Below are 14,766 nucleotides of genomic sequence, written 5' to 3' on the forward strand. Positions count from 1 at the left end.
TTTTCGTATTCAGCAGCTCTAAACTGGGTTTCTTCCTCACTTAGTCTATTTTTCTGCAGGGAAGTAAAAGCTGGAATAGACGACGTTGATACAGTGGGCTATTCACAGTAACCAAGTGTAGGTGGACTGCAACATTTGTACTGCACAGTGGGAAGCCATTATTATTATTATTATTATTATTATTATTATTATTATTATTATTATTATTATTATTCCACCACCATCTTCTTCTTCTTCCTCAGTGTTGCTGCTTTTGTGTTCTTATTCACTCCAAGAAACCCTTATCATCCTATTTAACCCTATTTTATTTAACCTGGAAACATTTAAACATACTTTACTGGACCTTAAGGGCCATTACTCTAAAAGCTAATTAAAGGTACAAAAAGGTATTAAAAAATGATACAAGACCTGCTCACTTCACAACCATAAGCAAAGTACAATTTGGTAATCTATACCTTTATACCTAAGTATGATAGAATATAGGATCTATCTATCTATCTATCTATCTATCTATCTATCTATCTATCTATCTATCTATCTATCTATCTATCTATCTATCTGTTTGGGTGGGCATGTCGGGATTTCATTATTAGATTCTGTTATTTTCTCATCTCATGTTTCACATGCACGATCCAGGAGTTGACTACGTGTGACACAGTTGGCGTCAGATCACTTCCCAGGTTGTTGTTGTTGTTGTTGTTGTTGTTGTTGATTTACACTGGCGCAGTAAATGGAGATTGTTGTTCGTGCAATTTGTCACATTTAATGATGTCCAAATACAACTGGGAAAGAAAAAAAAACTTTTACTGGAAATTTGCTTCATCATCATCATCATCATCACCATCATCATCATCAACAAGAACAACAACAACACATTTAAAAGCGAGGCGTGCAGATGCAGTGACTGACAGAATTGACAAGTCTTATTGGATGATTGATCACTGCAGGGTCACTGGAGCGACCTCGCGTCTGAAAGGACACGCTTTAGCAATCTTTTAGTACAACCTTCAATTCTGTCCAACGCAAAATACCAGTTTTAAGCATTTCATCAATGACAGACTTGTATCTGGGATCTGTGGGCTTTGGCTCAGCCAGTGGTCCATTTTAATTCCACTTCTTCCTAAGACATTGTTTATTTATTTATTTATTTATTTATTTATTTATTTATTAAATATAAAATAATATTAAAGTGCTGCAGACAGTACAACATGCAACCTATTGATGTATGTCAATTAATGGGTTACTACTGCTTGCACGCACACACACACACACACACACACACACACACACACACAGGTCAGTATGGTATACAGTATGCATTCATCTGAAGGGCATTGAGAATGAGTGATGGGCATCTCGCGCGCGCCACATATTAATTGCAGTATTGGTTAAAAGTTAAGATTTCCTCAGCATGATGTTCAGTCTGACACAGCGGTCTCTCTCCTCCGCCTTCTCTCTGTTTTTCACGCCCCTTTTGGCTTTCTGATGAGTCCCATCCATCCACACACACAATGGCATTTTTTGTTCCTCTTGTGTGTGTGTGTGTGTGTGCGTGTGTGTCGCATTCCGCCAGCTTGGAGCGACCACACGGATTTCTCCTCTGCGATTTTTTTTTTTTTTAACAATATCCGCCCCCTATTGTCAGCCACTTTGGTGGCTGGAAATTTAAGGTGCACTTTCACTGATTTATTTAAGTGAATCCACATGGATTTTGTTATTTATGAGTCATTAAATCACAGATGAACTTCGAAATTACACGCCTATTATTAAACCATTATCATTATCACAGCCATAAAGCTCCTTTTTTTTTTTTTTTTTTACGATTTATGGACCAAATGAAAGTTAATTTAAAAGACTGCATGCTATTGACCTATTAAGCCTGTATGCTTGCACGCTTAATCAGTTGATTTACACAAGACAGGGGGGGAAATCCTATACTGGTGTGTGCAGTGGACAGGTGTCAGATTCAACAGTCGGCTAAATATCCATCCAGTGTTCCGAAGCTGACATTTTTATTCCACCCAGCAGATCGTAGAACCAGTTAATGGTATAAAAGGAGATGTTGAAAATATAATAGATGGGCGTTTCAGTGGCTGGTGGACTATAGAGCACGACAAGAAAGAGTCATTTGAATGGGAGAAACGGATGGTCAAAAGCTATAATTCCATTTGCCTCGGCAAAAAAATATCAGAAAAAGACTTCTCGGCCCTTTGTGTGTTATTAGATTAATTCCTCGGGATGGCTGCTTTTCTCTGCCAGACGCGTGGAGGGAGGACGGTGGGCCAGTTGGTCTTTGGTTCCTCTAATCAAATTAACCATTTGGTACAACTCGGAGCCACAAGCTCGCGTGTAGAAAAGGAGAAAAAAAAGAACATTTACATAAAGGCGACTGGGTTCTCTCAAGAAAGAATGAACTTTAATCGTCGTTTACTATCTTTCTTACAGTAGAAGCCGAACAACTGAATAGGAAAAATAAATAAATAAATAAATAAATAAATAAAAAGGCAGAAAAACAGGCGATGGAGAAAAATCAGCAGTGAAACGCTTGATGTTTTTATTCGAGGCACCTCATGCATTTTAATCATCTGCGCTTTCATTGCGCTTCCGCATGGTTTTCATAACAACTGCGCATTTTATTTTTTTATTCATTTTTATTTCAGGGCTGCAGAGATAACCATAGATTTTCCGCCAGACTTTTTTTTTTGCTCTTTAAATAGGCCTAACTCAACACCTAATGTGTTATATGTGTAGCCTATATCTATACAAATAGGCTATAAAACTTGTAAAAAATAGGCTACGTTTGGACAGGATGAAATTTGTCAACAGGCTGTGACCAGGGATTGGTTTTTAAAATATGTTTATTGTTAGATTATATTGGATATTTTCCCTGCATTACACGTGATTATTCTTGCATACACAAACTCTACACGTGGATATCCTGCTTCTGTATATATATATATATATATATATATATATATATATATATATATATATATATATATATATATATATATACCCTACTCTTCACTTATTTGCTTTACTTGGTATGTCCATTGAAAGTGAGCTCTAATTGTGAATGACATAACCGTTAGCAATTGCTAAAATAATTGTAAAACTCAGTACAGGATACTTTGCCTAGGAATCAATAATTCTATTAAGTGAACCCAAGAAAGTCACGGCGAAAACCAGCGAGCAACTTGTTACCGTAACAAAATTAAGCACTTGGGCAATAATATAAAGATAAGAGGCTTGATGATTATTTTACGAGTTTGTTACCCTCATTACCGAAATGTTATTTGCCCTTTAACGAAAATAATAGCTTAACTGCAATGAAACCAATTAGAAAATGATTCTCAAATTACTAGGCTGCATAAAACCACAGCCTGGAAATGAAAGGCATTGAATGGCTCTGAATCTGATTTTAAGTCGCTCTAGCTGCCAAATAAATAAATAAATAAATAAATAAATAAATGCTCACCCATTCATTCTCTGTTTTCTTAAAAATAGGCTACTAATTATGGCCTAGGAAATATTTTCATGCGAAACATTAGTTAGCAATAATAATAATAATAATAATAATAATAATAATAATAATTATTATTATTATTATTATTATTATCCACATCTTGATTTTATGGCTCATACGATGCGTTTTCATCTCCTGGAGCCCCCAGCATACCCCCTGCCCAACTGAGGATGTGACATTTACACTTTGAGAACAACAGGATGCTAAACTCGAGCGAAACGACCCAAAACAACCAAGTAAAACAGCAAAGATAACGATAAGAAGAAGCGAGGAGAGAGAGAGAGAGAGAGAGAGAGAGAGAGAGAGAGAGAGAGAGAGAGAGAGAGAGAGAGACAGGGGACACGCTATCGAAAATTCAGCCCAAGGTGTACGGTCGGTTAAAAGGCTTAAAAGCTCGGGGAAAATTGGATCAGGGAGAATCGTCACCCAACTTTCATTATTTCCAAGTGGTGTGATTGAATTAAAGGGCAAGATGGCGGTTTGAGCGGAGAGGGCTGTACGTGGTGGAGGGGGAGGGGGAGGGGGGAGGCTGGCGCGTAATGGTGGGGTATTAAATTCTAATTAGAGATGCAGGGGATCAATGATAGGGAGGTTGGACAGCCCGATCCCCCCAGTGCCAGCCCAATAGACTGATGAGTTATTGTCATGTAAAAAAGCGCTAGCAATAAGACCCAAACGCTGTGCTATTGTCCAAGCGGAAAGAGCCAAGTTTATTATGAGGACTATATGCTCTAGAGACCTGGGGCTAGGCGGCTCCTTGGGAGGCTTTTCATAAAACAAGGCTCAGCTCCTATAAAGGAGGGCAGTTTTGGAGCAGGCGCCGAGCAGTGCACATCTACCACGGCACGAGTCTCCTTCAAACTAGTCCAAAAATATCAAGCTCCCCAGCTCTGCTCGCTGTTTTTTTTTTTCCTGCTAAATTTCGAATTTTTTTCATGCACTCGCCGATTTAATTCAATTTGACGTTTGTGTGCGTGTGTGTATGTGTGTGTGTGTATATATATATAATTTTTTTCTCTTTCTTTTGGGAGTGCAGCTTTCCTTTTACACAGAGCCTTTTCAAATGTATAAAATGGAGTATTCATACCTCAATTCCTCTGCCTACGAGTCCTGTATGGCCGGGATGGACACGTCGAGCCTGGCGTCAGCCTACGCGGACTTCAGCTCGTGCAGCCAAGCCAGTGGCTTCCAGTACAACCCGATCAGGACCACTTTTGGTGCCACCTCAGGATGTCCGTCTCTGACCCCGGGCTCATGCAGCCTGGGCACGCTGAGGGACCACCAGAGCAGCCCGTACGCCGCAGGTAAGCCTGCGTTTAGCACCCATACCGAGCCAGAGCGAAACTCGGCCCGGTATATAGCCGAGGACGACTTGATTGCATTTGAAAATGGAAATGTGTTTAGTATTTACCAAACGAAATCTGCTTACACAAATGAAAGAATTTATCACGTTAGAAGCGATTGCAGGCAAGCGGTAATTCGGTTACGGGGTTACACTATCCCAGTCACACCCTAACCGCCAACAGAATTATCTTAAGCTGCCAAAATGATAGGCATAATTTATTTACTTTGCGACGAGACATAAACCTTCGAAAATAATGAAATAACGAAGAACTTAAGCTCATTATTGAAACTGGATTGAAGTTACAGTATACCAGCTGTGGAAAAGGATGCAAGCATTTATGACAAGTTTCCAATCCTGCCTCCAATAACATTCAATTAACTACATTTCACAGATAACGAGATTACAACTGAGCCAGGATTTTCATAACATTATCTTTTATCGTGATTTGATCTTATCGCATTCCAACTATGATACAGGAATCTCTTGGTTTATATAAATATATATAGACTATATTTTCTTTTCTTTTCTTAAACTGAAACAAGAGCTGACTAGATTTTGACTTGCACTGTTGATTGCCTAAAAGTTTTTTTTTTACAGAATTGTAGGACAGTTATATATATTGTCTTTGTATTTTTTTGACAGTTCCCTACAAGTTGTTTACCGATCACGGTGGCCTAAATGAGAAGAGAAAGCAGAGGCGCATTCGCACCACGTTCACCAGCGCGCAGCTGAAGGAGCTGGAGCGCGTATTTGCAGAGACCCACTACCCAGATATTTACACACGCGAAGAGCTGGCACTGAAAATCGATCTAACCGAGGCCAGAGTACAGGTGCATAGACACACAACAAGACCTGTTGATTCATAGGTTACTATTTATGTACAAAATGAGATATTTTTTTTTAAATAGCCTATACCAGAAAAGCCGGTTACATGGATATTTAGAACAGACATATAGGCCTATTTTAATTTGTCAACATAGGGGTGTAATTGCATACATATATGATAATGCTTCTTTTTTAGCTTATTTTTTTAATAATTGAACTGAATTATATTATTAAACAGAAATAGGCTTTAATAGTACAGATCATATTTAACCTAATCAATAGAAATTATAGCCTATATAGTATCTGAATCATCCATATATGAAGACAATTTCTTAACAAATATTGATTGCATATCATATGGCTAGATTTAGATGTCATTTTATTCATGGTTTCCTGCAGGTGTGGTTCCAAAACAGACGCGCAAAGTTCCGTAAACAGGAGCGAGCGGCAGCAGCTGCAGCCGCCGCCGCCAAAAGCGGCTCAGGCAAGAAATCCGACGCTCGCGAGGAGGACAGCAAAGAAGCAAAAGCCACCGACCCAGACAGCACAGGAGGACCCGGACCCAACCCGAACCCTGCATCCACCTGTGGTGGTCCGAGCCCTACCGGCGCGTCCCAGGTCAGCGCGAGCGGAAACGGGCCAGTCGAGCAGGCCAAGACGACTGTGGGTGGCATGGGTGGCACAGCGCCCAGTCAGGGCTGGCCATCCGCCCCGGGCACCATAACCTCCATTCCGGACTCTCTCGGGGGACCGTTCGCCAGCGTGCTGTCATCTTTACAAAGACAGAACGGAGCCAAAGCCACTTTAGTAAAGACCAGCATGTTCTGAACTGAAAGGTCGTCAGAGTAGATGAAGAGAGAAAAAGACAGAGGAATGGAGAGAAATAAAATGGACTGATCATTGACTCATCAAAGGAGGAATGCCAAAATAATGAGGGAGACCAGTTTTCTCTGCTTACTGTTGAAGAAAAAAAACACAAAAAACAAAAAAACTGCATAAAATGACGAGACCCGTGTTGGTCTCTATCATGTGACTTTTTCGATAGCCATTCGTTTACACAGCGAGCTGGATGATTATATCCTACAGACCTTATGTTAGCCCAAGCTATAGGCTAATCATCGTTTTGGTTTTGCGTCCTTTTGGTTCTAGTTGAATAGCTGTGATCGTTGATACCATATATAGATATAAATAACTGATAGACTGCCTAAGAAGTATTTCATCACGGACTCGGTGCGACATGACGTCATGGCTGTTTGTTTACACCGACTTTTAAGCATTCATGTACCATAAATTATAATATGTCTGTACACACAAATTACTGCCTCTGTTATATATTTCTACATATGAAGTTACAAAAGCATTAGAGCCAGGGGTTCTAAAAAAAAAAAAAAAAGACCACTCATCTAAATATCTATGGATCTACGGCAAATTATACCTTAAAATGGCACAAACGTACATATTTCACTGTTGACAGGAATACTTAAACGTTTTGTGTGTCTTTCTACGGCTGTGTTTTTTGTGGCTCAGATTGTATAGTGTTAATACGTATAATATCGTCCTAGAAAAACATAGACACCATATCGCCCCTCGTAGTTCAGTCTTTTAATGTTTTACAAAGTTACCACTGGCAAATTCATTTCAGAAAAAGGGAATGGATGCAACGCATTGTATTTATTTCTTTTCTTTCTTTCTTTTTTTTGCATGTTGTCTATTTCGTTCAATTTTTATAATAATTTGACATATTTTGTGAACATTATGTAACATGTTTTGTCCGGGATTTGAGAATTATTTATATGTAGGTAATGGATGCTTATATTTAAGAAGGAAATATTTCTACATGTGCACATAGTTTTTCAGGTGTACCATTGACATGGTTGTTGATGATAAAAACAATAATAATTATGAAACCACACTGGTCCTGGCTCCTCTTGGATGTACATTGTAGACATTATATACCTTGAAAATTTGATATTTGAATTAGTTAAAATGCTTTGCGTTTATGGTTGGAGAATACTTGTCGCGTCAATGTAACTTAGGTTTACATTCACTTATTGTGTCAAGTCTACATTTCTTCATATTGTAAAATTTTCATTTATATATTACAAAAGACTCAAAGGATTCATAAATGAGAAGATTTTATGTTCATAGCAGATTACGGTTAGGTCAATGGCACAGTCGGTTTCAGTACCTTGGACAGCAGCAGCCGGCATTTATGCGGTCCATTAAAGCAACATTCAAACTTCATTAAAAAAAACAAAACAAAACACACAAGTCAGATGGGCAAATGGTTAATGTTAGGATAATGTATTTACTTATTTTATTCAAACGAAAACTGGAATACGAATTGGACACCTGGATCATATTCCCATTTCTGATGCAATAATTATCCACATGTCCATGTTTTCCATTTAATATCATAGGAACATCAGACATATTTTAATAGCTTCCATCCAAAACATGCTGAAGAAACAGACACAGAATCAGATCATCTTTTCCAAGAGTTTTATTTATAAACATAGAGTATACTGTAAAGCAATCGCATTGGAACAACAAAGTAATCTATATTCGAATAGTGTACATTCGAAGATCACAATAAATATACCTTAGATTTGATATCATTCCCAAGGTAGGTCATTCATCCTAGACCATATCAAAATGCATCCGCTCTGTATGTAGTCTATATGCCTGTTATGACTAATAGCTACGCGACCAGACCCAAAGCGCAGAACACTGACTATACAAGAAATTATGAGAGCATATTAGATGTCCAGTGATTGAAATTATTGAAAGGTGAACATTAATCGATTTTTTTTTTTTTAGCAAAAGCCTTTTAGGTTTCCACCCTTATGCTCAGGTACGTATCGTGGAAAAAAAGCTATTGGTTAGACTGTGTTAAGCACGGCTAGTGGAGTGGTTTCTAGGCAGATAATAGAACTGTTTCTAAAATAAACATAAGCCCTGGTATTGCTATTTGTGTGCAGAAACAGGACACCCTCAAGTGGTTTTTCATTGACTCATTTACGGATCAGCCAAAGCCAGATTTAGGTAAACAACTCAACTATTCTCATAGAAATAAACGTACCAAACTGTACTTTTAATTGTCACTGGGTTGGTACCATCAAGTGTATATATTTTGTACCTTTAGTATGTTATCTTTTACCTGGGAAGGAAGGTGCATGAAGTGTTTCTTTAAGTGGTCCTTCAGGTCAAATTATGTCCCTTATTACTGATTTTATATTTTTATTAGGTATGCTATATTCACATTTCCTGGTAAAATGTACACACTAAAAGGTACAAAAGCTGTACTCTCGATGGTATGACGCAGTTGACCAGGAAAAGTACAGCTTGGTACCTTTATTTCTAAGACAGAACAGTTTTTTTTTTTTTTGTATGCGTGTGTGTGTGTGTGTGTGTAAATTAAACATACACACTGAAGGATGCAGAGATCAGAAAAAGAGATTTTCCAAATTTCCCCGTTAAATTTTCCTTCTCTGCAGCCAAAAAAAATGTTTTGTCCTGACTAAAGACAAAAGTCTTTGGATTCAATATTGTATCTCAAGCTGCTTTTTGTGCATTCATTCATTCATTCTAAGGCACATTGTTTCAATGCATTAACATTCCTTCTACTAATAAACCAAAACCATCTTAAAATGACTTTAAGATAGATGCAATTGCTTTTGTCACCACAAAAGCAGTCGGTATACATGAGCTTTACTTAATCAGTCCAAACTAAGAAACCTTAACTTGGTACGCGAGGACATTTTCCTCCTTCGGCCCAGGAAATGTAAAGGGGGGAAATGGATGTCTATCGATCAGGTGCAGCCATGATTATGGTCTGCTTCCCAGTCATGATTATGGCCAGCTTCCCGCCATTATGAAGACCATGATAGAAGATGAAGGAGAAACAGCAGCAGAGGTGGAGCACGATTCAAATTAGATAAACCAGCTCTAAATTCTCATTTTTACTGACACAGAAGGATTAAAAAAAATAATGGTGCGCTAATGTTGTTGTTTTTGTGTGTGTATTTCCAACAGTTTGCAGTGGCCTACATCATCTTCCTGGTATTGTCTGAAAATAGGCACCCAATTAGTACAGATTGGATGATCTCAAGTCATTGGAAGGGACCACTGCACCAAGTAAATCCTGCATAATCAAGATAAACATTGCAACCTCAGAGATTTTAATGATATACACCGCATTTTCACATAGTGATGGGTGAACGACATTCAGATATATTGGGTTTGTGTTTTTTGAACATACAAAAATGGCTATAAGCATCTCATAGTCCCAGCAGAAGACTCTTATCTGTAGTGTGCTGGTTTAAAGTGACGTGAGTGGAATTGTATGTATTAGTTTAAAACCCATCTTGTTTAAAAAGTCTGCAGAGTTTTATTGATCAGCTGAGGTGGACATTGAAAAAGCACCACACTTTTGACACGCTTGTTTATTGGAAGATATCGAAGATAGCAAATTAGCTTTGACTTGGAAATATTGCACTGGTCTTAGTGAAGGTGGAGACGTGACCAGTCCAAGCACTGGGTGATCGTTAGAAGCTGTGATGGGTTGTTTAGGTGTTCTCCAATCATAATGTGCCTGCTCACAAGTTGGTAGGCTGACCAGCAGCTGAAAAACAGAAGGCATAATACGATGGAGATCATTCAGTTAATCGGCAAACATGAAAAAAATAATCTTTAATAAAAAGTAGTTACGTATACTGTAGTATCATTTTTGAAGATTAATTGATGATCGCACTGGCAAGACGTACATTTTGGAGAATGGGTACATATACGTGCGTCTAAAGGTGACTCACAACGAGAGCGGATGTAGCACTGATGACAGTTGAGCAGACCGTTCCTGATCCTTACGTCTGTTCCTGTGGAGGTGTCACCTAGCTGTCCCTTACAGATCCCACACTAAAAGATGTGTGCGTGCATGCGTGTGTGTGGGGGGGGAATGACAAAACAAAGAGTGTTTAGTGAACATAATAGACACTGAAAAGGAAGAACAGTATATCTGAAGGTACACACAGCAGTATACAGACCTTAAAGCAGTGAATATGGAAGTAAAGGCTGAGAGTCTCGATAATCATGGCTGCTCCTTTACCAAGTGGATGACCACAACTTGAGCACAGCTTCTTCCCGCTCACAGATCTACACACACGGCATATTTTATGTTAGAAGTTAACACATCACACAGACATCCGCAGTGGTGGCAATACGTGCATGGCTGCACAATTAAAAAAAAAATAAAAAATTAAAAAGGGTGTGGTTGGAGAATGAATGTTAAACCTTGAGAAAGTGTGCCCCCTTGTGGCTGAGAAAAGAATGTGCGATAAACAGACAAAGAGAGCACCGCCCGTGTACCTGTTTGGGGACGGCGGTTGTTGTGTGTCTGTATGCGAGATGGACTGTGATGATGACTTTGCACCGGCATTTTCTATGGAGCCAGACCTGAGGAGCAGAAGCCACACTCATTCACACACATTTCCATGCTCACAGCTTCAGCCATGAAAATGGAACCTGAAAAGCTTCGGTGGAGATGCAGAACGGGTGCACGCGGATTATGTGGCTGCAAACATTGTAAAGACAACACAAGCATAAATACTGTACCTTGCACATTTAACCACACTCAAACACACACCTTTTACGACTACCAGGCGCTGGCTGGATATTTCTGTTACTGTCCTGTGAGGCAGGCTTTTGCCAGGGCTCTGATGATGGCTGCTGCTTACTGCTCCATGAGGCATCTATACCAAACACAGTCATGCATCATTTTACAATACATACTGCACATTATTATACCTATAGGACACACTTTCTATGGAATAAAAACATTTATTTTTTTCGCGGTGCAGTTTTCATCAAATCCTGCTTGGCTGGCGAGCAGGTCCGTATCCTACGATACGGACCCCAGTTACGGACCTCTGGTGACTCGCTCATTCACAACAACAATAAACATAGTCGCAACTGTTGTCAACATTTATCTTTTTTAGAAGATTTATTTATAAGATTTTTATGAAAAATCTTGTAAATTTCTGCCAGCATTTCTCAGGAGAATAGCATTAATTTTACAGCATGGATAGCGATAACGACAGTGGTCACAGCGAAAGCGAGTTTTACTACCCTGAGGAAGAAGAAATAAAAGAAAACATTTCAGGAGAAAGCTAAAAACCTGTAACTGTTGCTAAGGCCAAGCAAAAACATGGCTGAATCCTGAATGACTCAATTTTGTATAAATAGGGGACTACATAGGCGGCAAAATGTAGTTTTTTCCTGCCATGGAAGTGCACTTGTATACCGAGGAGGAAGCCATTTGCATTACAGCCGTGAACGAGGATTCAAAATGGCGGCTCGGCTTGGTTTTCCCTTTCGGGCGCTCTCATTTTCTGTTAGAATTTGGTAAAGAAAAAAATAAATATATTATTTACCAGCTTAAGATCGGTCTGTATGGTGAAATACCGTGACCTCGGCCTTGAATACTGACCTCAGCCCAGAGGGCCTTGCTCAGTACTTTCAAGACCTCGGTCACAGTATTTCATAATACTAACCTCCCAGCTGGTAAATAACATACATACACATACATGTGTGTGTGTGTGTGTGTGTGTGTGTGTATGTATGTATGTATGTATGTGTATATATGTATGTATGTGTATATATGTATGTATAGATGTGTGTATACACACACACACACACACACACACACACACACACACACACACACACACATTCTATTCCTTTCTAGTGGGTTTCATTCATTTGATTAAATAGCACGCAATATTGTTAGCCTATCGCTTATCCTAGTCTATTACGCCACTCTACCCAGTGGAGAATGAGCGTGCTATATTGTTACAATATTGCACGTTGTCAAGACAACACGACGTCGTACATCGGAGATGTAAAACTTCTGTGCTAGTGTGCGACTGTGACAATTTGTAAACAAACATGGCCGCCAGGTTTGCTTCGTTAAATACGGACGATTTTGAGAGAATTTTGGCTGCCAGCTACCGCAGTTGTGTGTAGTTGTCGATGTTTATTTTAAAAGTAACTAAGTAAATTACATAGGGAAATGAATACTTAAGTATGAGTGAAAATACTGTAGCGAGTGTGCATGAAAGAAGAGTCTGGAGACCGAAATTTTAGTTTCTCGGTCGTTAGCCTATGCTAGTAGCTCATGGTAGCACTGGCTTGACTGCACTAGTGTTGGCCTTCGCCAACACTACTGCTGAATGTTGCACTGGCTGGAAGGGAACTGGACTGTCAGGCTAACAGCACCGAGCTGCTGGTAAGCTAGCATTGGCCTTCGAGAGTGCTGATGTGAAGAGAATGTATAATAATAATAATAATAATAATAATGATAATAATAATAATAGCCTGCAACCCTGTAGAACAGGATAAAGCAGCTAGAGATAATGAGAGATGAGATAATAATAATAATAATAATAATAATGGCTTTTTATTAAACTCTTCTTAGACTCGTTCAATATCATGCTAGCTGAATGGCATATATCTGGTAGACCACTCAAAGCCAGCCAAAATTATTTAACCATCCTATGCATCCCTTAAGGTGCAACAGAAAGACAATGAATACCTTTTAGCATGATTCAGTGAAGTCCAGCACAATTTAATAATTCAGTCTGATGATTTTCCCTTGCTAAACATACATATTAAACGCATTTGAGCAGGGAATTCACCAAGATTTAATGGACTCAAATCACCCTTGGATTATACCAGTGCATAAAAGACATGCTGATGTAATATTAGTGTTCACTGCCCTCTAGTGTTGAGAAAACTGTACTGCCTTAATAGTCACAACTTCAGTCACTATCAGCATCTGATAGGGTTCTCAGTCACTGGCACAGAAAGGATGTTAAAATATACACTCACTGGATCATTTATTTGGAACGTTTACAACTGATTTCTACTTGCTATTAACAACTTGGGGCGGCACAGTGATGTAGTGGTTAGCGCTGTCGCCTCACGGCAAGAAGGTCCGGGTTCGAGCCCCGTGGCCGGCGAGGGCCTTTCTGTGCGGAGTTTGCATGTTCTCCCCGTGTCCGCGTGGGTTTCCTCCGGGTGCTCCGGTTTCCCCCACAGTCCAAAGACATGCAGGTTAGGTTAACTGGTGACTCTAAATTGACCGTAGGTGTGAATGTGAGTGTGAATGGTTGTCTGTGTCTATGTGTCAGCCCTGTGATGACCTGGCGACTTGTCCAGGGTGTATCCCGCCTTTCACCCGTAGTCAGCTGGGATAGGCTCCAGCTTGCCTGCGACCCTGTAGAAGGATAAAGCGGCTAGAGATAATGAGATGAGATGAGATTAACAAGTTGGGGCGGCACAGTGGTGTAGTGGTTAGCGCTGTCGCCTCACAGCAAGAAGGTCCAGGTTTGAGCCCCGTGGCCGGCGAGGGCCTTTCTGTGCGGAGTTTGCATGTTCTCCCCGTGTCCGCATGGGTTTCCTCCGGGTGCTCCGGTTTCCCCCACAGTCCAAAGACATGCAGGTTAGGTTAACTGATGACTCTAAATTGACCGTAGGTGTGAATGTGAGTGTGAATGGTTGTCTGTGTCTATGTGTCAGCCCTGTGATGACCTGGCGACTTGTCCAGGGTGTACCCCGCCTTTCGTCCGTAGTCAGCTGGGATAGGCTCCAGCTTGCCTGCGACCCTGTAGAACAGGATAAAGTGGCTACAGATAATGAGATGAGATTAACAATTTGGCATCCATGTGCATCTTGGAGTCATCTGGTGTTCATCTGGCAGAGAACCTCACCTAGTCCCTTAACACCAGCTCCATAGCCAAGAAAGCCCAGCAGCATCTCTACTTCCTACGGAGGCTCAGGAAAACCCATCTCCCATCCTCACAATATTCTACAGAAGGACTACTGAGAGCATTCTGAGCAGCTGCATCACGGTCTGGTTTGGGAATTGCACTGTCTCGGATCGCAAGGCCCTACAGCAGATAATCAGGACAGCTGAGATCGGAGTGTCTCTCCCCTCCATCAAGGACATTTACACCACACGCTGCATCCAGAAAGCTACTGGCATTGTGGCTGACCCCACACACCCCTCACACAA

The 14,766-nt window shown here is 40.1% G+C and overlaps 2 protein-coding genes across 7 annotated transcripts in view; one reads left to right on the plus strand and one right to left on the minus strand.

Moving 5' to 3' along the window:
• Positions 1-4,589: 4,589 nt before the first annotated feature.
• Positions 4,590-6,524, plus strand: phox2bb (paired like homeobox 2Bb). The gene is made up of 3 exons (XM_060926871.1): positions 4,590-4,830; positions 5,514-5,701; positions 6,096-6,524. Exons 1-3 carry the CDS (start codon positions 4,590-4,592, stop codon positions 6,522-6,524), a joined length of 858 nt encoding a protein of 285 aa, XP_060782854.1.
• Positions 6,525-8,183: 1,659 nt separating this feature from the next.
• The window catches only part of limch1b (LIM and calponin homology domains 1b), a 322,052-nt gene continuing 315,469 nt past the window's right edge, over positions 8,184-14,766 (minus strand). For all 6 annotated transcript variants that reach the window (XM_060927404.1, XM_060927403.1, XM_060927406.1 and 3 more), the window contains 5 exons: positions 11,338-11,443; positions 11,061-11,147; positions 10,739-10,847; positions 10,508-10,610; positions 8,184-10,320 (listed from right to left, as the gene is read on the minus strand). In XM_060927404.1, the coding sequence (XP_060783387.1) occupies positions 10,295-10,320; positions 10,508-10,610; positions 10,739-10,847; positions 11,061-11,147; positions 11,338-11,443 (431 nt within the window). In that variant the 3' untranslated portion in view covers positions 8,184-10,294. The remainder of the gene's footprint in view (positions 10,321-10,507; positions 10,611-10,738; positions 10,848-11,060; positions 11,148-11,337; positions 11,444-14,766) is intronic.

This window comes from Neoarius graeffei, chromosome 8 (assembly GCF_027579695.1).
Source record: "Neoarius graeffei isolate fNeoGra1 chromosome 8, fNeoGra1.pri, whole genome shotgun sequence".
In the NCBI taxonomy this organism is placed as follows: Eukaryota; Metazoa; Chordata; class Actinopteri; order Siluriformes; family Ariidae; genus Neoarius; species Neoarius graeffei.